Raw genomic sequence first — 26,125 nt, forward strand, 5'->3', positions numbered from 1 at the left:
CCCTTCATTCCTGGAATCACCTTTGTGAACCTCCTCTGGACTCTCTCCAATGACAACACGTCCTTTCTGAGATATGGGCCCAAAAACTGTTGACAATACTCCAAATGCAGCCTGACTACTGTCATATAAAGGCTCAGCATTATTTCCTTGCTTTTATATTTTATTCTCCTGGAAATTGCATTTGCCTTCTTTACCACAGACTCAACTTGTAAATTAACCTTCTGGGAGTCTTGCACAAGGATTCCTAAGTCCCCCTCCACCTCTGATGTTTGAACCTTCTCCCCATTTAGACAACAGATCACATTATTGTCCCTTTTACCAAAATGCATTATCATACATTTCCCAACACTGTATTCCATCTGCCACTTTTTTTGCCCATTCTTCCAATTTGTCTAAGTCCTGCTGCAATTGCATTGCTTCTTCAGCACTACCTACCCCCTCCACCTATCCTCATATCATCCACAATCTTTGCCACAAAGCCATCAATTCCATTGTCTAAAACAATGTGAAAAGCAGCGGTTCCAATACTGACCCCTAGGGAACACCACTAGTCACTGGCAGACAAGCAGAAAAGGCCTCTTCTATTCCCACTCGCTGCCTCCTGCCTGTCAGCCATTCCTCTATCCATGCCAGTATCTTTCATGTAATACCATAGGATTTTATCATGTGTGGCACCCTATCAAATGCCTTCTAAAAATCCAAGTAAATGACATCCACTGCTTCTCCTTTGTCCACCCTGCTTATCACTTCCTTGAAGAACTCTTAACAGATTGTCCCACAAGATATTCCTTTACAGAAACCATACTGATTTTGACATTTTATCACTGGTCTCCAAGTACCGTGAAACCTCATCCTTAATAATAGACTCCAACACACTCCAACCACTGATGTTAGGCTAACTGACCTACAATTTCCTTTCTTTTGCCTTCCTCCCTTCTTAAAGAGCGGAGTGACATTTACAATTTTCCAGTGCTCCGGACCACGCCAGAATCAAGTGATTCTTGAAAGATCATGACCAACGCATCCGTTATGAGAGGCATAGATAGGGTGGATAGCCAGTACCTGTTTCCCAGGGCACGAATAGCAAACACCAGAGGGCATATGTACAAAGTTAAAGGAGGGAAGTTTAGGGGAGACATCAAGGGTAACTTTTTTTACACAGAGGGTTGTGGGTGCCTGGAATGACTTGCCAGGGATGGTGGTGGAGGCTAAAACATTAGGGGTATTTAAGAGCCTCTTGGACAGGCACATGGATGAAAGAAAAATAGAGGGTTATGGGGTACTGTGGGTTTAGTACTTTTTTTAAGGAATATATGGGTCGGCACAACATTGAGGGCTGAAGGGTCTGTACTGTGCTGTAGTATTCTAGTGTCTAGTGTTACCTCTTCAGCAACCTCTCTCAGGACTCTGGGATGTAGTCCATCTGGTCCAGGTGACTTATCTACCTTTGAGTTTGTCTAGCACTTTTTCCTTTGTATTAGCAATGACACTCACTCCTGCTTCCTAACAGTCATGGACCTTTGTCACACTGCTAGTGCCTTCCACAGTGAAGACTGATGCAAATTACCCATTAAGTTCATTCCCCACCCTAACCCTGGCACTCATTCTTTGCCACGCTCCACCCTCCCACGGCCTGTAGCAGAGAAGCAAGTCCTTCAGTCCTAGTGGACCATGCTCTGGATGGTAGGGAAGGAGGGAGTTGGCTGAGTCTACAACCCCTCTGAGGCCCTTTTCAATCCTGCACATTGGAGCCACTATACCCAGTGATGATGTAACCAGTTAGAATTCTCACCACCATACATCTGCAGAAACTTGTTGGAGTCTTTGCTGATATACCAAATGTCCTCAAACCCCTAGCTGTCCCTCCTTCACAACTAAGTTTGTCCCATTTACCCATGATTGGCCCTTATACCTCTAAACCTTTCCTGTCAATATTCCTGTCCAAGTACCTTTAAAATGTTGTTAATGTACCTGCCTCCAGCAACTCATTCCATATACTGGCCAGCCTCTGGATGAAACAGTTGCCCCTCAGGTTCCTATTAAATCTTTCCCATCTCACCTTAAACCAATACTTTCTAGTTCTTGATTACCTAACCCTGAAATAAAGACTATGTGCATTCATCTTATTTATGCCCCTCTTAACACAAGAAAAGTTGTGAAAGGTTGGACTTTGTTCATTGTTGAAGTGGTTACTTAAAAACAAACCAAAACCGCTCAGGAACTAAGCATGGGGAGTTTGACACTATATGGTGCGCTAACCACAATAACAAAGTTCTAAGTCGAATAAAGCACATTCGATGCTTTAGTAAGAAACCAGCAAAGATGAACAATCTTATGATGATAAAAAACGAATGAAACTAAAACTAGTGACATAACAAAATAATGAAGTTAGTGGTACTAAGCATTGGGGATTGTAGGTATTTATGCATTCTTAAGCGTAATTAGGTGGTCAACAGAAAAATATCACCCCGTGGATTACCCCTTGGCTCTACCTAGACTAAACTGACCCTCGACAAAGCGTGAATACGTAACTATACTCTTCGCTTCTGCGATGCCCCAACCACGTGACAAAATTACCCATAATAAACGAGCAACACAAAATACAATATAGACAGACAAAAATAGATACATGGATCCTAAAGTTGAAGAGGAAAAATTAGTAGATGTCTTAAATTTTGGAGCCAATGGGAGGCTTCCTGAGATCTTTGGATTTCAAATATGCTTTGGTAATATAGAGAAAGAAAGTAACCTCTGGATTTAATAGCATGGGCTAAAGTCGAGTAGAAACATTTCACTCACTGATCTGCTGTGACCTGGGAAAACTTGACTGAAAGACTGATGATTCTGAAGTGATCTGGACAGATGATTAGAAGTGGCAAATTCATCAGGTTAAAGTAAAAATGTAGGAATACGAGCCTAAAGCATGACTATATCTCAAATATTCCGTGCATGTACCAAGGGTTGACCTCATTCTGTGCTACAGAGAGTGAAGATCTTGAATAAGCAGAATACGTCAGACAAGAGAATGAGTTTCTATAATATTAATAACACCAATCATATTAAACCAACTCTCCTCGGCACTCTAGCTTCAGATCAAATATTACGACAGAATTCCTTCGTTAAGTACTTTAATTGGACACATTTCTTAATCCACTAAGTATTGTCTGTTTTATTAATGGAATTAGTTCACTTCAAGCTGAATATTATTTAAAGGCAAAATAATTTTCTTATCTAACTTTGCCAAGTTCAATGATGGTGCAGCTTCCCCACCAGCATTACTCTCAATTAGGTCAGTCTGATTTAGTTCTAAAACTGTCATGTTGGAAATGCAGAGGAAGACTGTGCAGCTAAGCATTTGCCTTAGCTTCATGCTGAGGCAATCCGTACTTCATCCTCCTGCTCTTTCCATAAATGTCTCAGCCACAGCGATTATTTCCCATTTGGAACCAAAGGGTCATTACAATGCCAAAGGAGGCTATTCACCCCACCCGATACATGCCTGATCTCTGCTGTAGCAAACCAGTCATATTTCCATCTGCTGGATTTGAGACAAAATTGTCATTTTTTTATCATAGAGTTATAGAAAAGTACAGCATCAAAACTGTCCCTTTGACCACCCTAGTTCATGCTAAAACCATTTAAACTGCCTACTCCCATTGACCTGCACCAGAACCATAGCCCTTTATACTTTAACCATTCACATATTCATCCAAACTTTACTTAAACGTTGAAATCGAGTTCACATACACGACTTGTGTTGGCAACTCGTTCCACACTCTCATGATCCTCTGAGTGAAGAAGATCATGTTCTGCTTAAACTTTTTACCTTTCATCCTTAACCCATGACCTCTGGTTGTAGTCCCACCAACCTCAGTGGAAAAAGTCTGCTTGCATTTACCCTTTCTATACCCCTCATAATTCTGTACACCTCTATCATATCTCACCTCAATCTTCTACATTCTTAGGAATTAAGTCCTAACCCATTCAATCTTTCCTTATAGCTCAAGTCCTCCAGACTCAGCAACATCCTTGTGAATTTTCTCTGTATTCTTCCCACCTTATTTATATGTTTCCTGTAGGTAGGTGACCAAAACTGCACACAATACTCCACCAGTATCCTCTACAATTTCAAGGTAACATCCCACCTTCTCTGCTCAGTACTTTAATTTATGCAGGCCAAGGTGTTGAAAGTATTCTTTACGACCCCATCTACCTGTAATAGCACTTGTCTTGTAGTTTAACTTTCTTTATGTTTGCTTATATACTTGTATAATCACCTGTTTGTCTGTAAATGTTCAGAGAATTTTTTTGTCATTTGCAGTGTAGCTGGTTCTGTCTTTTCTGTAGTTTCTTTGTCTGCAGCATGTTTCACGCCATAAATCCATTTTTTTAATAGGGTGCTCTTCTCAAGGAGTTCCTTAGGAATTGCTTATCTGTCTAGTTCCAGCTAGTTTTCAAAATAAGATAACCATGACTCCTTGCCAGTTCTTTTCTCTGTTCTCACTTTCGGTTCTGAGTTACAGAAAAGTGAGGTGATTTCTACTATTTCTTTGTTATGAACACCAAATAAAATGGTTGTAGCTCCAAGATTTACATCTCATTCTTGATGTCCAAGGACAATTTTATCTCCAGCTCCAACACTACAATATCCGTTTCATGATGGCTATTCTTCAGCACCCTTTTGGTCTAACAATGGATTCCATATCACAGCTATTTGTTGCATGAGGAAGATCTCCTTCATGTCATCTACGCTGGTTCTCTAGAAAACTTAGGTCTCTTTGTTCTGTCAATTGGGGTGGTTACCTTTTGGAGGTTTTGGTGATCTCTAAATTAACAGCAATTTTTGGAAATTATATGCCACAGAATCTCCACCTGAAAAATATTCTCTGTTTCTTTTCTCTTGCTTATACTGACCAGTTGAAATTGATGGTTGTCTTTATTAACATAGAACAACATGGAAAATAGAGCATCTGCCAGTCAGGGGACAGGACCAGAATTCAGACTTTGCTCTGTTCGCCCCTCTCAGGCCATCTCCAAACTCACCTCATCCGTGAATCCTACAGGCTTACTAATGCGTGCTTAGCTCTCTGCTCTACTCTCTCTAATCACATGACCATATAGCTAGATACAACTCAAACACCATCTGTAAATTTGCCAGTAACACACCTCCTGTTGGCAGAACCTCAGATGGTGACAAAGAGGTGCACAGGAGCGAGATAGATTGGCTGTTCCACTCAAGAATTGCAGCAACAACATTGCAGTCAAGGTCAGCAGGAACAAGGAATTGATTGTGGACTTCAGGAAGGGGAAGTTGGTGGAACACAAGCATTGGCTCCTCAGCCAGATACATACACTGAACGTCCAACCCTGCAGTTCCACTTGTACTGAGGGGGATTACTGACATGGCAACATGCTGCTCACTTAGGATTATTTTATCATTTGGTAACTGCTGTGTCTTTTGTTGATGTCCTTTGACAGCTTTCTCTTGAGTAATCCACTTATTTCACAGTGCCACTTATGATGATACGTGTACGCTGACCTGCAAGACGTCATCATTTGTAATGTCTACAAGGAGTTTCTAAATCTGTCCAAATACAAGATAATCTATTGAGAAATTAGCTCAGCTAAAGCACAGTAATAAATTAAGGCCGTGTCCAGACTCTAACATTAGTCTTAGCTCATCGGCAATAGTTTTGCTCAAGTCAGAAAGGTTCAAGGCTCCACTCCAGAGACACAAGCACATCATGCAGGCAGATTACTGAGAGAATGATGTAACTGTTGAGTATGATGATTTTTCACATCAGATGTTAAATTAATGGTTCATGTCTCCGCCAAGGGAGCAAGAAGATCTTAGAACACAGCTTAAAGATCAGAGGAAATCTTCTGATGTTCAGGCTGATAGTTATCCCTCACATCACACTGTGGGAGAATCAGCATCTATCCATATTACATTAATTTTGCTCTCAAATGAAAAAGCCTTAGAGACAGGGATGGGATAGATCATGTTATCCAAAAACTTGCCTTTTTCTCTGTCATTCTGCTCCGATTTAAACAAAATATGGATTTCAGGATCCGTAGTGTGTTGCATGGTAAGGATGGATGCAAAGAAATAAATAAATGTAATGCCCTGGGAAAGGTTTCACTGCTGATGTAATGGTTTTTCTATAGCAGTAGCCTTTGGGTTATGGTGAGAGATAATGGGGGCTTTGGAATGTGCGCCGTCCTATGAAGGGAGTGTTTTTTTCTTGTTGTGTGCTTGGGAATGAGGTGATCTGCGTCTTTTGTTCAGCGAGAGGTGAAGAGAAAAGACGCCAGAATGGAGAGGTCGTAGACAAGATGGAGTGGACTTGGAGTGGGGCTGGGAGTCGACAAAGCCCGGGGAAATCAATGGAGGATCAACGGAAGGGAAACCGTGAGCTCCAGCATATGCACATTCCACTGTTTCATTAAAATGGGCCCTTTCCTTTTTGTTTTTCTTTACTAACCCTTTAGTGAAATTAAGAATTAAAGATCTAAATTGTTTCATTGCATATGGTGTACTGTCTGATATTTCGAGGTACTGATTTGTAACCGGGGAACAGATCACACAGCATCCACACAAACAAGAGGTCTTGCACCTCAGATTTCACACGTTTGACGGGGCCAGGGACTGTCTTCCCTGGACTAACGCCGTTGGCCGAACCAGAGGGCTACATAAGCTAAGCTAAACTGAAGCTGTATAAAACTTCAGTCAGGCCACATTTGTTTGTGTATTTATTTATTTAGAAATACAGCACAGAACAGGCCCTTCCAGCCCTTGAGCTGCACCACCCAGCAATGCCTGACAACTACGATTTAACTCTAAACACGGAACAATTTATAATAATCAATTAACCTACCCGGTACGTCTTTGGACTGAGGGAGGAAACTGGAGGACTTGGAGAAAACCCATGAATTCCATGGGAAGGATGTACAAAGACTTCTTATAGAGGACGTTGACATTGAACTATGAACTCTGACCTTCCAAGCTCTAATAGCATCACTTTAACCACTATTATTGAAATAATAAATACACAACAGGTTTGATTTCAACATTTACGAGAAATTTGGATTGGTACATGGATGCAAGGGTTATGGAGGGCTATGGTCTGGGTGCAAGTGCTGGGACGAGGCGGATTAATAATTTGGCACAGACTAGATGGGGGCTTGTTTCTGTGCTGTGGTGTTCTATGACTCTATGATCACTCTGCTACAGAGGGGGGAAGAGTCTGCCATTGTGCCTGGAGAGTGCTTCCAAGTTTTCTGCGTTTTGGATGTGGACTTGGATTATAGGCTTTTTTTTCCAGTATTATATTTTTTTATATTCTGTGTTTTTCGCTCGATCTTTCTCATTTTTTTTGTGCGGGAGGAGGGACTTGGGGTTGATATGCCTGTTCTGTTTTGTTCGTTTTGTTTAGTGTGGCAGGAGGGATTTGGGGCTTGACGTGTCTGTTCCATTTTTGTTCTTTTTTTTGTGTGGTGAGGGGGTGGATTTGGGGGTTGATGATCGCGTTGCCTTTCTTTTCTTTCCTGGTTACATGGCTATCCGGAGAAGAAGTACAGAGATGCATACTTTGATAATAAATGAACATTTGACTTCATATCAACCATTTCCAGTGTAAAAGAAAAATCTTCCCTCAGATCGCCTTTAAATCTCAACCTCTCGCCTTAAAACCATGCTTTTACTTTTGAGGCACCTTGTCAGTGAAAGACTGGCCTCTGGTCTAAACTCTTCTTTTACTGATATCGTTTATTGTCATCACATTCACTAAGGTACAGTGAAAAGCATGTCTTGCATATTGCTCATGCAGATCAAATCATTACACAGTGCACTGAGCTAGATAAGGTCAAACAATAACAATGCAGATTAAAGTGTAAGGTACTAAAAAAGAGCCGCACAGATAAATAATAAAATTCAAGATCGTAACCAGATAGAGCATGGAGAAAATTCAGAAATCACAGGTGCAAGGGGATTTAGGAGTCTTCATATAGGATCCCCTATAGGTTAACTTGCTGGTTGAGTTGATGGTGAGGAAGGCAAACGCAATGTTAGCATTTGTTTTGAGAGGACTAAAATATAAAAGCAAGGATGTAACACTGAGGCTTTATAAAACGTTGGCCAGACCTCACTTGGAGCATTGTGAGCAGTTTTGGGCCACTTATCTAAGAAAAGATGAGCTGACATTGGAGAGAGTCTAGAGGAGGTTCACGAGAGTGAGTGCTTGAGGACTCTTGGCTTTATTTGCTGGAGTTTAGAAGAATGAAAGAAATCTCATTGAAAGCTATTGAATATTGGAAGTGGATGTGGAGAAGGTGTTTTCTTTTTTTTTGTAATTTATTTTTTATTGAATTTCATCATCAAACTAACATTTCCATAAGATGTATTTCAGATACTGTACATATATATCATATAATCATATTTGTCACAAATCTCCACATAATATTTATTTGAGGAATACACTTAAAGAAGGGAGAAGAAAGAAAGAACAATCGAAAGAAGAAAACTATGTACATAGTAGAGAATGATTTTTTTTTACAACATATTCATTGACTTGTGAGAATAAAATCAGGCCTATGAGGTGTTATGTAGTTAAACCATTTTTTCCAGCATGAATAAAATTGTTCCAACTTATGATTAACAGATGCTGTTATCTTCTCCATTTTGTAAATGTCCATTGTAATTTCCATCCATACATTTAGAGTTGGACTCTCCTGTGATAACCATTTCCTGGTAAGAGTTCTTTTACCAGCCACCAGCAGTACATTCATTCAATATTCATCTCTTTTCAACCATTCTTGAGGTATATACCCAAAATATATGGTCTTACTCTCTAAGGGTATTTCACATTTAAAGATGTCTTGTAGGGCATTATGTATCCCACACCAATAGTCTTTGATAACAGAGCATTCCCAGAAAATATGATAATGGTTTGCATTTTGATTTCCACAATTTCTCCAGCAGACAGGGGGGTTACTATCATTATGGGATTTCTGAGAGGGTGTAATAAAATATCTTATCAAGTTTTTCCAACCGAACTCCCTCCATTTCTGTGAACTGGTACACTTCCATTGATACCTCCATATTATTGTCCATTCTTCCTCAGATATTATTATCCCTCCTTCCTTCTCCCATTTTGTTTTAATGTATGAAGTTGAATGTGTTTTAAGATTTGACAAATCCTTATACATGCTTGAAATTATTCTACTACTGTTATCTGGATTATATGCTTTTCTAAACAGCTCTATCAGACATGCACTTGCCTTGGTTACATTTTTAACCCTCCTATTAACATACTGCAGACATCCCACCTCTCCCGGAAGTTCCGGGAGTCTCTCACATATTAATAGAGGCTCCCCGATGCCTGCAGATTATATACAATATCATGGAAATCAATTTTTTTGAGAGCGAGAGAAAGCAAGAGAAAGTGCAAGAATGACCTCGAGAGAGAGAGCGAGAGCAAGCAAGAGCGCGAGGGAGTGCGCGAGTGACCACGAGAGAGAGAGAGAGAGAGAGAGAGAGCGAGCGAGAGAGCGAGAGTGTGCCATGGCAGAGTGTTCCAAAAAAAGAAAGTATAAAACGTACGTCACCCCAGACTACACTAAAGTGTACCCTTGCCTAATAGGGGTCAAAATAATGACAGTGTTGCTCACTGCACTGTTTGCAACAGTGACTTTTCTATTGCCCATGGTGGATTAAGACTGTAAAAGACATGTTGAGGTAAGTTTAACAGGTGTCATTCATTCATTAGCATAGCTAACGTTATATAAACTAGCTGGTTAGCTGCTAAAGAACTACTCTACTGCAGACATCCCACCTCTCCCGGAAGTTCCGGGAGTCTCCCGCAAGTTGATGGTGCTACCTGCCTGAAATGGGTTTTTGCAGGGTGGGATGTCTGGTACTGTGGCATCTGTAAATACCAGTAACAGTCTTGTTTTTCTAAAAAGTGTTTCTCTTTAAGCATTTCAAAACTGAACAGTGTTCCTTCTTTCATTGTATTGCAAATATCTGTTATTCCTTTAGCTGTCCAGTCCTTAAATCTAGCATCCAGTTTATTCGGCATAAAAACCGAGTCATATGCACACCATTTAAGAATTGCAATGTCTCTCTCTAGTTTATATTCTTTTATAATAGTTTTCCATATTTTAAGAGTCCATTTCACCCATGGGTTGTCAATATTATTTATGTAACTTTGTAGGTTGTTATCAGCCAAAATTGCCTGTATGGGGATGGAAAGTATCCTCTCCTCAGTGTTTTTCCATTGAGCATCATATGATGGGTTGCACCAGCATATCACAGCTCTCAACTGTGCTGCAAAGTAATAATCTGTGAGAGAAGGCAAGCCCCATCCCCCCTTTTCCTTGGCTAATTGCAAAGTTTTGAGACGAACCCTAGGCCTTTTACCTTGCCATATATATCTTGACAGCATCTTGTTCCATCCATTGAATTGATTTTGGTTAATCTCTATTGGTAGGGTCTGAAAGAGATATAGTCCTTTCATCTCTTTCATCTGAAAGAGATATCATGCTGTGGGTTGTCTTCACTGCATCAGACCCTGAAAAGCTTGTGAAGGTAGAGGGTAAAATGAATGTAGCAAAATAAAAACTGATGCAGTCTGCAAGAGAACTGTCACTTGGTAGAAGATTTGTTTTCCAGCAAGACAATGACCCCAAGCATAAAGCCAAAGCTACACAGGAATGGCTTAAAAACCAACAAAATTAATGTCCTGGAGTGGCCAAGTCAGAGTTCAGACCTCAATCCAACTGAGAATTTGTGACTGGGCTTGAAAAGGGCTGTTTACTCACAATTCCAATGCAATCTGACGGAGCTTGAGCAGGTTTGTAAAGAAGAATTGGAAAAATTGCAGTGTCCAGATGTACAAAGCTAATCGAGACCTATCCACACAGACTCAAAGCTGTAATAGCTGCCAAAGGTGCACCTACTAAATACTGACTTGAAGGAGTGAGTAATTATGCAATCAATTATTTTGTGTTTAATAATTGTAGTAAATTTAAACCAATTTGTTTTTACTTTGACATGCAAGAGTCTTTTCTGTTAATCAGTGTCAAAAAAAAAACCCAAATTAAATCCACAGAGATTCAATGTTGTAAAACTTCCAGCCGGGGGTGGGGGTGGGTGGGGGTGAATACTTTCGAAAGGCACTGAAACAGTGGGACAGAATCTGTCCTTGAGTCTTGTGGCACAGATTTCAGGCTTTTGTATCTTCTGTGCAATGACAGAAGGAAGAAGTGAGAATGACTGGGCTGGCTGCTTTATTGATGCAGAGAGAAGTGTAGACAGAGTCCATAGACTGGAAGGCCAGTTCCTATCTGCCACGTGAAAAATGACCATCTACCCTATTTATGCCTCTCATCATTTTATATAGTTTAATTACATCATCCCACAAGCTCGCTTGCTTCGGGGAAAACAAGCCCAGTTTATTCAATCTCTCCTTATAACTAATATCCTCCAATCCCAGCCACATCCTAGTGAATCTCCTCTGAACTCCGACCAACATAATCACGTTTCCTATTGTTCGGTGATCAGAACTGTGCACAAAGTTTCAATTGAGGCTTAACCAGCATTTTATAAAGTTGCAACACTATGTACCAACTGTCCCCTGACCTATGAGGGAAAGCGTGTCCCATACCTACTTAATTAGCCTATCCACTTTTACAAACTTGTTTCTTGCAGATGTACTGAAGGTTATGTGGATGCAATATAAAATTCACCACCTTCAATATATGAGGCCATTTTCAAGAAAGCTGTGTCTTGGAGAAATTCAATTTTGTTTGTTATCACTTCATCTGTCATCTGTCTCATTGTAAAAAGTGAAAACATTGGAAATGCTCGGAACTTGTGGAGAAGAGACAGGCAGACAGGCAAAGGAGGAAAGAGAATGCTAGAGGCTGAAAGATAGACACACAGATGGAAAGATAGGTGGAGAGAGCAAGAGACAGACAGATAGACAGGGACAGAGAAAGATAGTGAGTTAGGGAGAGTAGGAAGCAAGAGAAAGAGAGGGAAAAGAGAGAGTGTGTCAGAGAAAAGAGGGAGAGAGTGAGAGATGGGAGGGAGGAGACAGAGAAGACGAAGAGCGGGGTAGATAGAAAGAGAGATATTACTTCAGATTGAGCAATACACACAAAAGATACTGGAGGAATGCAGCAGATCAGGCAGCTTTTACTGAAGTAAATGAAGAGTTGAACTTTTGGGCTGAGGCCCTACATGTGGGGGGTCCTAATGAAGGGTCTCATGCCAAAGTGTTTATGTCCCTTCATAGATGCTGCCTGACCTGCTGAGTTCCACCAGCATCTTTTGGGCATTGCTCAAGGTTTGCAGCATCTGTATAATCTCTTTTGTCTCAAACGTTTCAAATCAGAACTACCTGTCTCATTGCTCTTCGCGGGACCTTTCTGTATGCAAAGCGACAGCCATATTTCCTGCAATAGGTAGTCACAATGAAGTCCTTGGGGTGACCTGAGGTCACAGAAGGCAGTAGACAAATGAAGACTCTTCTTTCCAGTAATTTCCCTCCCTGCTGGGTGGTAAATGGTGCTTTCACCACAGGAAACAAGCTCCAAGTAATCAAAAATCCCAATTAGCCTCTGTATGCAAATCAGCATATGGGGAAAAAAAAAAGTGCAACCAGGCGTCCAAGCCATCTGCTGTTTGGGAGCTGACTGAGTGAACTTCCTGTCAATATGTCTCCAAGTTGTTGCTATATTTCCAGTGGGCAAGAGGCTGGAATTGGTTTTGGTGGAGAATTTCCGTCTGGCTTGAGCTATTTACTTCACAGCGCTCCCTTTCAGATGCTCCATGCTCTCCTGCTTTGCTTTCCCACAGGAATTTCTGCCTGTGGAGCTGGAAGGTTCTCTGTCATCATGATGTCTCTGTTAGTCCATTATGGGAAGTGAAGGAGCCAGTAATTGGAAGCGCTTCTTCCAGCACTCCTCAGGTGTTATACTCTCTAGCTCACTCCTGGAGATCCATAAGCACTTTATTGCTCAGGGAGTCTTCGGTCCTCTCTGCTAACTGATAGATTCTGCCAAGAGCGACACTGGGGAGGGAGGCTCTGCAGTCTGAGCTGGTTCAGCAACTCTAGCTTTGCTCTGTCAACATTTTGTCTCCCCTATTGCACTGAGTTGTCTCTTCCCAGTGCGTGCAATCTCAGAACATGACCTCTGCTGATTTGCTACACCTAGCATTGGCAAGGTTCTGGTTTTACAGGAACAGGTAGACTCAGCATTACAATCCAAAAGCATCTTTACTCCTCAACAGGTGATGCAGATCTTCATCCGAGACGTTTGAGTTCCTAGGTGTGAACATCACCAACAGCTTGACCTGGTCCAACCATGTGGCCACTATGGCCAAGAAAGCTCATCAGCAATTACTTCCTGTTAGGGAGTTCGGCATGTTCCTGATGACACACACTGATTTTTTTTATATATAAAAGCACCACAGAAAATATCCTATTCAGATGGATTACAGCTCAATGGGGAAATGGCTCTCTCTCAGAACACAAAATTTGTAGAGTTGTCAACACAGACAAGTCCATCACACCAACTATCCTCGCCACTATGGACGCTGTCTACACTTCTTGCTGCCCCAGTAAAGCAGCCAGCATATTCAGAGACTCCTCTTCATTCCGTCTTCTTCCCCCTCCCATCAGGCAGAAGATACAAAGGCTTGAAAACATGCACTAGCAGGTTAAGGGCAGGTTCTATCCCACTGCTCTAAAACTCTTCGACAGGCAACTACTGTGATGAAGTGTTTTGAGAAGTTAGTCAACTGTTGCATAAGCAAAGACCTGAACCAACTGCAATTTGCCTATCACTACAGTAGATGCAATCTCACTGGCTCTCTACTCCACCTGGACAATTGTCATACTTGCATCAGGCTTCTGTTTATTGATTACAGCTCAGAGTTCAACATCATTATATCCTCAGTACTAATCAACAAACTCCAAAGCCTGGGCCTCTGTAACTAACTCTGCACATGGTTCTCTGACTTCCTCATCGGGAGACCACAGTCAGTGCAGGCTGGTAATAACAACTCCTTCTAGCTGTCAATCTACACCAGCCCATCTCAAGGATTGGAATTTAGGCCACTGCTCTACTTTCTCTACACCTATGACTGTGTGGCTAAGCAGAGCTCAAACACCATCTATAAATTTGCCGATGACACAAATATTGTTGACAGAATTTCAGATGGTGACGTGGAGCCATACAGGAGTGTGATAGATCAGCTGATTGGGTTGTGTCACAATAATAACCCAACATTAAGACCAAGGAATTGATTGTGGATATCACGAAAGAGAAGTTGAGAGAATACACACCAGTTCTCATCAAAGGATTGGCCGTGAAAGGGGTTAACAGTTCTAAGTTTCTGGGTGGAAAAATCTCTGAAAATCTGTCTTGGGTCCAATATATTGATGCAGTTACAAAGAAGGCATAATATATCGGCTACATTTCATTAGGAGTTTGAGGAGATTTGGCATTTCACCAAAGACTTTAGCAAATTTCTACAGATGTACAGAGAAGACCATTCTAACTGGTTGTATCACCGGCTGCTATGGAGGAATCAATGCATAGGATTGGAAAAACCTGCAGAAAATTGTAAACTCAGCCAGCTCAATCATGGGCACTAGCTTTCCCACCATCCACAACACCTTCAAAAGGTGATGCCTTAAAAAAGGCTGCATCCATCATTATGGAACCCCATCACCCAGAACATGCCCTCTTCTCTTTGCTACCATCAAGGAGGAGGTAACAGGAGACTGGCAACATACACTTAGCATTTTAGGTACAGCTTCTTCCCCACCACCATCAAATTTCTGAATGGACAATAAATCCATGTGCACTACCTCACTCTTTTTTCCTTCTCACTACCTCATTATTTTTTCCTTTTTAATAGATATTTCTTATTGCAATTTATGGTGTGTTTTAATGTATTGTCCTGTACTTTTGCCACAAAAACAAATGTCATGACACATGTCAGTGATATTAAACCTGATTCTGATTCCGGCCTCTCCTAAGACGAAGAAACAGCCCTCAGTCTACCTTGTTGAGGCCATTGAACTTTGTTTGTCAAACTGCACTGCACTTTATCTGTTTTTCACTGTATCTCAGTAATAAATAATAAATCAAATACTAATTCTCTCATCTCAAAGGCCATGCATCCTCAGTCAGTTTAAACTTTTGAAAGATTCTTACCAGGTGAGGTGATCGATGGAGATGAATCCACAGTAGGTAAAAGATATAGTTGTACAGGTAGCTCTCAATCCAGTTCAGCTTGAGGCATCAAATGGCTTACGCTTTGGACTGCGGAACCTTACTGTGTGATAGGAGCTCATTCAGTGTATCATGTCCAACATCTACCCAGCCCTTCCCTACTTTTCATTGTAAAACCCTCCACTTTGCATATCTTCGACTACTGTGTCAATGAAGATGAGCATTTGCATCTCAAGTCACTCTTTCAGATATTGAGCTCCAAGCCGCTCACTTATCCATGGTTTCTCCCTAACCTTGCCCTGGCCCTCAGCAACGTAGCATTTCAATAATTTGCCCATCTCCACCACCGTCAACATCTTCAAAGACCCTTAGGAAGGTGGCATTCATAAAAAAAGACCCTCAGCATCTGGGACATGCCATCTTCTCATTACTAATACCATACAGGAGGTACAGGTGTCTACAAATCACTGTTCCCTCTAAGCTGCGCAGGTGCGCGGCCGCACAGTGACTGAAATGCTCCCACACACATAGCCTTTGTTGCCATGCAGCTGGAATATTCTTTTGTGTAATGTTAATATAAAGTGCTGTGCAGACTGTGTAAAAATGTCCTGCTCAGAGCAGTGGTTAGTCAGTGCAGCTATTAAAAAAAATAGAGGGAACGTTGCTATAGGCCCAAATTCAAAGTTTTAAGAACAGCTTCTTCCCCTCCACTATAAGATTTCTGAATAATCATGAACTCTACCTTACTATTCCTCTTTTACGCTGTTTATTTATTGTAACTTGTAGTAACTTATTTTGTCTTGCACTGTACTGCTGCAACAAAAAAAAACCACGGCGTACTCCATGTCAGCAATAATAAACCTGATACTGAATGTTTTGAAAAACTGCAAGTTTCAAACCTCATATACTGTCTAGGTAGTCTCCAGCCCCTTGGTGTGAACATAGAATTCTCCAACTTCCAGTAATTCCCTCCCCCTCCCTTCCTCTATCCTTATTTCACTCTGCCCCCTCCCCCAGCTGCCTATCACCTCCCTCATGGTTCCGCCTCCTTCTACTACCCATTGTTTTCCTGCCGATCACCTCCCTGCTTCCCCTCCCCCGCCCCTTTGTCTTTCAAATTACTGGTTTTTCAACTGGACCTACCAGCCTTCTCCTTCCCACCCTCCCCCATCTTCTTTATAGGGCCTCTGTCCCTTCCCTCTTCAGTCCTGACGAAGGGTTCCGGCCTGAAACATCAACACATCGTTTCCACGGATGCTGCCCGACCTGCTGAGTTCCTCCAGCGTGTAGTGAGTGTTGCTTTGACCCCAGCATCTGCAGATTATTTTGTGTTTAAATTTCAAAAGAAAATCCCTGTTACAAATAACACCTGGAATGTAAAAAGAAAGCTCCTGTCTGTGGATGCGAAGCTCCCTGCAATCTCAGCGAGCTAGGTATCATGAAATTTGTGAGATGTGACGATTTACAAGACCTGGATTCTCTGCTGCACAACCTTTACTGGGTCTTGTCTGTCTCTCTGCAGAGCAGGAGTTCCACTCTCACTACACCAGGTGGCAGTGCAGCATGCACATCGTGTCTGGTGGGAGAGCTGACCGACAGATTATCTAAGGGAACACCACTCTACAGCTGTCCGCAGAACTGTTCACCTCCAATTTAATAGACTGATAAAGTTTGGTTTGTATTTTGTGGAGGGGGTTGAGTGGTTGAGCTGATCGAAGCTGCCAAAGGCTATCAGGACTTTCTGGGATGAGAGTTTGAGGATACACCACTGAAGGCCAAGATGCAATAGACAACAGACAATAGACAATAGGTGCAGGAGTAGGCCATTCGGCCCTTTGAGCCAGCACCGCCATTCACTGTAATCATGGCCGACCATTAAAGTCTCTGCTTCTGGGGTGAAAATGTTCAGTTTATCAATCCTTCCACATACGGGAGAGGTAACTCCACGTGAGCAAAGTAAATCTAAGCTGGAGAAGTCCAAATGGGAAGGCAGATCCAAATGGGAAAGGTAAGGCCTGCTGGGGAAAGTAAGCCCTGGTGGAGTCCAGATGCAGACAATAAGTCTAAACAAGAAAGGTAAGTCCAAGTGGGAAAGGTAAATTCAGGTGAGGAAAACTAAGTTCAGGTGGGAAAGATACGTTCAAACAGGAAAGGTAAGTCCAGGTAGGAAAGGTAGATCCAGGTGGTTAAGGTAAATCCAAGTGGGAAAGGTAAATCCAAGTGGGAAAGGTACGTCCAAGTAGGCATGGTAAATTCAGGTGGGGAAATTAAGTCCAGGTCGGTAAGCCCCACATGTGTGGACTCCAGGCAGTGGCCAGATCCAGTCTGACCCAGTCCAATAGAATTATCAAGAGTGAATGAACTGTGAGTGGAAGTGATGAATGTGGGTTCAGTTGCTACGTTTAAGAGAAATGTGGATAAGTTCATGGATGGGAGGGGTATTGAAAGGTTATGGTCCAGCAGTGGGCTGATAGGACTAGGCAGAATATCTTTATGGTATGGATGAGATAGGCCTGAAGGTGTGTTACTGTTACTGACTCTATGACTGTGCACTCTAAGTTTCCCTTATCTCTCCATTGCTTCAAGGAGAATAACCCTACTCTAGGCAGTCTTTCTTCAAGACTATAATTCACCAGCCATGGCATGTGCTAGGCATGGTCTGATTAGTCATAGCATCACAGAGCAGGGACACAGATCTTCTGACCGACTGAGTGTACACTGACTATCAAGCTCCCATTCACATTAATTGTACACTCAGTGAATCCATGTTTTTGTCAGTAGTTGACCATCCCTTCTGGTGAAGTGGCCTTTAAGTAAACCAAGGACTACACATACCTGTTCAATGTCGTATGCGAGCAGAACAAACTTCATATCAGGTGATACTTCATATCTGCTGACTTTAAATTCTTGCTGTTAAAATATAAAAAACATATTTTACATCAGTACATGAACCAATTAGTCACACTGCGTCTTACGCCTTCTAAACACTTGGCATGTTATCTGAGGCAGCCAAAGTCATCATGGAGGTTTGACCAATCACGCTGACTCTCTGATTTCGTATAAACTACCACAGAGCAAACGACTTTGTGGATTATTGGCTTTCAACCAGGAATCTGATTGGATTGTATCTGTTTCCATCTGGAGAAATATGTTTATTTTCCTCTTTCGCACAATTTATTTATTTATTTGTAACATAATAATCGTTACTGTTTGCACTGTACTGCTGCCACAAAACAACAAATGCCACTGATAACAAACTCGACCATAATTCTCTCTCAGAGAGGAATAAGCAGTTGAAGTTTCAGGCAGAAATTCTTCAACAGGTCATAGAAAATGTCTGGGTCCAAAATGTCGACTCTTTAATCTTCTGCAAAGATGCTGCCTGACCTGCTGAGTGACTCCAGCATTTTGTATGAGTTGCTCTGGGTTTCCAGCAAATGCAGCAGCACTTGTGGTCTTTCTTCTTTTCCTGAAGGATTCTGCAGGTGTTGACAAAACTCCAAAAATTCACCATAGTGGCAATCATTGGAATCAAGTCAAACCAAGTTGTGTTTATTCAAAGTTATGATAAGTAAATTTATTATCAATGTACATATATGTCACGATATACAACCCTGAGATTCATTTTCTTGTGTGCATACTCAATAAATCCATAACAGACTATAAACCATAACAGTCGGTGAAAGACCACACCAATGTGTCATACAGGTTAGTACATGTATGCACAAGTGCATTACAAAAATTACTTGCAGCAGCAAGAAAGACAAATCACATAACAGGCACAATATTCAGAAGAAAAACATAAATATAAATTATATCAGAATTATACACAAAAGGACACAAGAACATTCACATGCAAGCCTTGGCCACTGGTGATTGACAAGCTGTTCAATCAACCAGGCAGTGTAACTGAGCTTAGCTGTAGGGGCTAACATCCATCCCAATGCAATAACTGTGATAACATTAGCTGTGAAATCCTTGCCTGGACTTCAGTGCAACAGCACATCAGAGATGATCACCTACTTGATTACAGGTTGAACCTGCCAGGTGTCCAATTCATGCAGTTCAAGTAAACGCTTAACGAGAGTATCCTGAGAAGTTGTATCATGGCCTGGTACAGAAACACCAATGCCCAGGAATAGAAAAAGTGGTCCAACACAGGAAAAGATCTCCCTACCACTGGGCACACCTACAAGGAGTGCTGCCACATGAAAGTAGCACCCATCATCAAGGAACCCCACCACCTTGTGCAAAAGTCTCTCTTCTCACTGCTGCCATCGGGAAGGAGGTACAGGAACTTTAGCTCCAACACTACAGGGTTCAAGAACAATTATTACCCTTCAACCACCAGGCTCCTGAACCAGCGTGGATAACTTCACTCATCTCAACACTAACTTATTCCGCAACCTATGGACTCACTTTCAAGGACTTGTGTTTTCAGTATTTGTTTATTAATTATTTGTTTTTTTTTTGTATTTGCAGTTTGACTTTTGCATATTAGTTGTTTGCCAGTCTTTGTGTGTAGTTTTTCATTCATTCTGTCGTATTTCTATGTTCTACTGTGAAAGCTGCAGAAAAATGAATCTCAGGGCAGAATATGGTGGCATACACATACAGTACTGTGCAAGGGAGGGAGAGAGGGAGGGGGGGGAGGGGAGAGAGAGAGAGGGGAGAGAGAGGGAGGGAGGGAGAGAGAGAGAGCGCACACGCACGCTAGGGTGCTTCATACATTTGCACAGTACTGTATTTGTCGATATGGAGTGGAGAGTGATTTTGTAAATCTGGCAAAAGCAAAGCATGTTGGGAATGGCAAGGGTCGAGTGCCGCGGGAGGTGTGTGGGACAGATGTGGGAGTGGCATGGGTGCAGACACACCCAGCCCTGAGACACCAGGCAAGGTCATTTGATTTCAAACGATTGGTTTGTTGACCATTACGGAATGTCTGTCTTATACTTCCCGTCCCATCCCCCTTCCCCTTTTTCCCAACCATGATTCCCCTCTGTCTGCCCTCTTCCAACTCTCAGTCCACAATGGAGACCCATATCAGAATCAGGTTTATCATCACTCACGTATGTCATGAAATTAGATCTTTTTGCAGCAGCAGTACAGCGCTGTACATAAAATTACTACTGTACTGTGCAAAAGTCTTAAGCACCCGAGCTAGCTATATATTCACACACACACAGAGTATGGCTATCAGTACAGTATACAGTGCCTAAAACATTTGCATAGTACTGTACATACTTTGATAACAAATTTGCTTTGAACTTTGAAGATTTTATTCCATGACAAATCTCCGAAGAGGCAATTTCATGGAATTGAATGGAACACCTAAACTTTGTACAACTTGGCACTTTTTGAAAAAGACCACATCCAATTCAAATGATTGCCTTGAATGACAGGTTCACATTCAACACTGATGCAAAAGGCATTCTTCGCAATAACAAAGCCAGCTGTTAAAATGGCAACACTCCTTCAATTCCACACTGATGGCCTCAAATGCGATCAATCTTTTCTTTTTGTAAAATCTTCCACTGAAACCTTTAGGCGTTTATTACCTCAGCAAGAATATCTACTGCCTATTTCAACATAAGTGCCTCACTGTGGATTATTGATAGAGTGGGTTTAGTGAGGCATCTGGAGATGATACTTGAGTCTCTCTAATATCTCAATGCACAAACCATAAAAAATAATAAGTTCAAACTCAAACAAGTGCTTCATCCGAGCAGAAAGGAAATACAGTGCTCCTGCTCGTCTTGTTCTAACTTTCACCCTTCCCTCCCCACACTTCACTCCATATGTTACTCAGTCTTTTTCTTTCCTTCTTTGCCTCCATCTATCATTCACCCGCCACTGTCTCCCAACTCCTCTCCTACCTGGCAGGATCTGTCATCTCTCCTCAATCCATCTTGGGCTCCTGTCTCACCACTCTCCCTCTCCCCTTTATGCTGGCCACCTCCTCCCTCCCCTCCTGGTCTTGATAAAAGGTTAGTTACAGATATGTGTGGCACAGCAGTGTAATGGCCAGCACAGTGCTTCCCGTTGCCAGCAATCGGGGTTGAGTTTCTGCCACTGTCTGTGAGGAGTTTGCAGTTCTTCCCATGAGTGTGTGGGCTTCCTCCGGCTGCTCGGGCTTCCTCCCACATTCCAACGATGTACAGCTTGGGGCTAGCAAGCTGTGGGCATGCTAGGTTGGCACCAGAAATAACATCCTTAGTTAGTCCACACTTGTCTGCAGTTCAGGTCACTCCATTTCAAAGTTCAAAGTAAATTTATTATTAAAGTATGTTTACCTCACCTGGAGGTTCATTTTTTCATGGGCATTTACAAGAAATAAATAAAAACAATAGAATTTATGAAAAACTATACATAAAGACTGACAAACAACCAATGTGCAGAGGACAAGGCATTTAAGATTCAAGATGATTTAAGGTAATTTCCAGTAAAGGCATCCGTTAGTATTGCGAGACCATGGATCTGCGCCTGGAAAGTCTTCACTCTCTGTATGGAAGACCAGCAGTTGCCCATGCTGCAAGTCTCCCCTCTCCACAACACCGATGTTGTCCAAGGGAAGGGTATTAGGACCCACACAGCTTGGCACCAGTGTCTTCGCAGAGCAGTGTGCGATTAAGTGCCTTGTTCAAGGACACAACACGTTCCCTTGGCTGGGGCTCGAACTCACGACCTTCAGGTAGCTAGTCCAATGCCTTAACTACTTGGCCACGTGCACAAGTGTAAAGGAGAACAAAAATAATTATTACTCTGGATAGAATGCAGCATAATAATAAAACAAAACATGATAAATAAAAATATATAAAATAGCCTATATGTATATATTGATTGCAAATAATAAATACATAAATAAATAATATTGATAACAGGAGTTGTAGAACTCTTAGAAGTGAGTGATAGGTTGTGAAATCAGTTCAATGTTAACGTTGGTGAAGTTATCCACGCTGGTTCAGAAGTCTAAGGGTTGAAAGGTAATAAATGTTCCTGAACCAGGTCCTGTGGGACCTAAGGCTCTTGCACCTTCTCCCCAGAGGCAGCAGTGAGGAAGAATTTGGAGACTTTGAAATGGGTACAAAAGTGGTTTACTAGGATGCTGCCTGGGATGCTTCCTGCCTGTGGCCATCAAACTTTACAACTCCTCCTTTGGAGGCTCAGACACCCTGATCCTGGACATTTCATAATTTACTGGCATAATTTACATATTACTATTTAACTATTTATGGTTCTATTACTATTTATTATTGATGGTGCAACTGTAACGAAAACCAATTTCCCCTGGGATCAATAAAGTATGACTATGACTATGATTATTAGAAGTTCTGCAGATGCTGGAAATCCAGAGCAACACACCCCTGTGGCCATTCCCCTTAAAAACAAATATACCGCTTTGGATACTTTTGTGGAGGGTGACGTCCTGGGGGAATGCCACAGAGAGCGGGTTACTGGCACTAAGCACGAGACCGTGGTGTAGAAGGGAAGAAGGGAGTGGTAGTGATAGGGGGCTCAATAGTGAGGGGAACAGACAGGAGATTCTGTGGATGTGAACAGGACTCCAGGATGGTATGTTGTCTCCCAGGTGCCAGGGTCAAGGATGTCTCAGATCGTGCACACAACATTTTGGAGAGGGGGAGGGAGCAGCCAGATGTATTATTGGTACCAATGACATAGGAAGGAAAAGCAATGAGGTCCCAAAAGGAGAATTTAGAGAGCTAGGTAGAAAGTTGAGAAGCAAGACCTCCAAGATAGTAATTTCTGGATTGTTGCCTGGGCCACACGCCAGTGAGGGTAGAAACAGGATGATCTGGCAGATAAGTGCGTGGCTGAGAAGCTAGTTTTGGGGGCAGGGCTTCAGGTTCTTGGATCATTGGGAAATCTTCTGGGGGAGGCATGACCTGTTCAAAACTGACGGGTTGCACCTGAACCTGAGGAGGACCAATATTTTCACGGGCAGGTTTGTTAGAGCTGTTGGGGAGGATTAAACTAGTTTGGCCGGGGGGTGGGAACTGGAGTGAAGGGACTCAGGAAAGGACGCAAAAAAAAGTAAAGATTGTCAGATTGTCAGGAAGGACAGGCAGGTAATGGAACTTAGTTGCAGCCAACAGGCTGAGTATCAAATCATGAGGGACACGGTCAGAAAGGATGGCAAATACAGGTACTCAAGATGTTGTATCTAAATGTGCGTAGTGTAAGAAATAAGATGGATGATCTTGTTGCACTATTACAGATTGTCAGGTATAATGTTGTAGCCACCACTGAATTGTGGCTGAAGGATGGCTGTAGCTAGGAGCTAAATTTCCAAGATTACACATTATATTGGAGGGATAGGAAGGTAGGCAGAGGGGGTGGTGTGGCTCTACTGGTAAAAAATGGCATCAAATCAGTAGGAAGGTGTGACATAGGATCGGAAGATGTTGAATCCTTGTGGGTTGAGTTAAGAAACTGCAAGGGTAATAGGACGTTGATGGTAGTTATATACAGGCCTCCCACCAGTGGCTGGGAGGTGGACAACAGGTTACAACAGGAAATAGAAAAGGCGAGTCAAAAGGGCAATGTCATGGTAGTCATGGGAGATTTTAACATGCAGGTCGATTGGGAAAATCAGATTGGTAATGGATCTCAAGAGAGTGAGTTTGTTGAATGCCTAGGAGATGGCTTTTTAGAGCAGTTTGTTGTTCAGCCTACGAGGGGATCAGCTATACTGGATTGGGTGTTATGTAATGAACCAGAGGCGATTAGGGAGTTTAAGGTTAAAGAACCCTTAGGAACCAGTGATCACAATATGATTGTGTTCAACTTGAAATTTGATAGGGAGTAAGTAAAGTCTGATGTAGCAGTATTTCAGTGGAGTAAGGGGAATTTGCAGTGGTGTGAGAAAGGAGTTGGCCAAAGTAAATTGGAAGGATTTGCTGGCAGGGATGTCAGCAGAGCAGCAATGGTGTGCGTTTCTGGGAAAAATGAGGAAAGTGCAGGACATGTGCATTCCAAAAACTGAAGAAATACTCAAATGGTAAAATAGTACAACCATGGCTGACAAGGGAAGGCAAAGCTATTGTAAAAGCAAAAGAAAGGGCATATAACAAAGCAACAATTAGTGGGAAGATAGAGGATTGGGATGTTTTTAAAAACCTTCAGAGAGCAACTAAAAAAACATTAGAAGGTAAAAGATGAAATATGAAAGCAAGCTAGCAAATGATATCGAAATGGATAGAAAAAGTTTTTTCAAGTATGTTACAAAATAAAAGAGAAATGAGAGTGGATATAGGACCGCTAGAAAATGAGGCAGGAGAAATTATAACGGGAGACAAGGAGATGGCTGATGAACTAAATGAGTATTTTGTGTCATTCATCACTATGGAAGACACTCGCAGTATGTCTGATGTTGTATTGTGTGAAGGAAGAGAAGTGGGTGCAGTTACTGTCACGAGAGAGAAGGTGCTCAAAAAGCTGAAAGATCTAAAGGTACATAAGTCACCCAGACCAGATGAACTGCACCCTAGGATTCTGAAAGAGGTAGAATTAGAGATTGTGGCAGCATTAGAAATGATCTTTCAAAAATCATTGGACTCTGGCATGGTGCCAGAGGACTGAAAAATTCCAAATGTTACTCCATACTTTTAGAAAGGAGGAAGGCAGCAGAAAGGAAATTATAGACCAGTTAGCCTGACCTCAGTGGTTGGGAAGATGTTAGAGTCAATTGTTAAGGATGAGGTGATGGAGTACTTGGTGACACAGGACAAGCTAGTACAGTCAGCATGGTTTCCTTAAAATCCTGCCTGACGAACTTGTTGGAATTCTTTGAGGAGGTTACAAGTAGGACAGATAAAGAGGATGTAGTGGATGCTGTATATTTGGACTTTCAGAAGGCCCTTGACAAGGTGCCACACATGAGGCTGCTTACCAAGTTAAGAGCCCATGGTATTACAGGAAAGTTACTAGCATGGTTAGAGCATTGGCTTATTGGTAGGAGGCAGCAAGTGGGAATAAAAGGATCCTCTTTTAGTTGGCTGCGAGTGACTAGTGGTGCTCCGCAGGGGTCAGCGTTGGAACCACTTCTTTTTATGCTGTATATAAATGATTTAGATGATGGAATAGATGACTTTGTTGCCAAGATTGCAGATGATACAAAGATTGGTGGAGGGGCAGATAGTTTTGAGGAAAAAGGATGATTCCAGGAATGGAAGGGTTATCATACGAGGAACGTTTAATGGCTTTGGATCTGTACTTACTGGAATTCAGGATGAGGGGGGATCTTATAGAAACCTTTCAAATGATGAAAGGCCTAGACAGAGTAGATGTGGAAAGGATGCTTCCCATGGTGGGAGAGTCTAGGACAAGAGGGCACAGCCTCAAGATAGAGGGGAGCCCTTTCAAAACAGAAATGCGGAGAGTGGTAATGTTTAAGAGGGATGTGCGGGGCAAGTTTTCTTGTATGGAGTGCGGTAGGTGACTGGAATGGACTGCCAGAGTGAGGGGGTGGGAAGAGAGTGGTGGAAGCAGATACAAGCAAATGGTGGTTCTATGTTGTACTGTTTGATATTCCTCTGTATCGTTTAATGATTTATTTGTTGGAGCACAGAACAGTGAGAAGCTGACCATGTACACCAGGAAGGTCAAGGTTCAAAGTTCAATCCATGGTAGCTTTCTAGTGGGAAGAGTTTCTGCAGTCAAGAAGGAGATAAATAAGTCCACTCTGGCCTTTGTTCATTTCTCCAGGATATGCTCCAGTTACAATGACTCAGGATAGGATGAATGACCCTCTGGGCGCATGAATCAGTGAGACCGATGCTCAAGACCTAATGTTCGGGGTCCCTCATCAGCAAGTCTGGAATTTGAGGCCTATTCTCTGGTGATCAGTAGGTCCTGT

At 42.1% G+C, this 26,125-nt stretch overlaps 1 protein-coding gene across 1 annotated transcript in view; it reads right to left on the minus strand.

The window, feature by feature from the left end:
* Positions 1 to 26,125, minus strand: part of dpp6a (dipeptidyl-peptidase 6a) — a 515,918-nt gene that overhangs the window by 263,615 nt on the left and 226,178 nt on the right. The window contains exon 5 of the mRNA XM_072254436.1: positions 18,085 to 18,159. Within this exon, the coding sequence (XP_072110537.1) occupies positions 18,085 to 18,159 (75 nt within the window). The remainder of the gene's footprint in view (positions 1 to 18,084; positions 18,160 to 26,125) is intronic.

This window comes from Mobula birostris, chromosome 3 (genome assembly GCF_030028105.1).
Source record: "Mobula birostris isolate sMobBir1 chromosome 3, sMobBir1.hap1, whole genome shotgun sequence".
NCBI lineage: Eukaryota > Metazoa > Chordata > Chondrichthyes > Myliobatiformes > Myliobatidae > Mobula > Mobula birostris.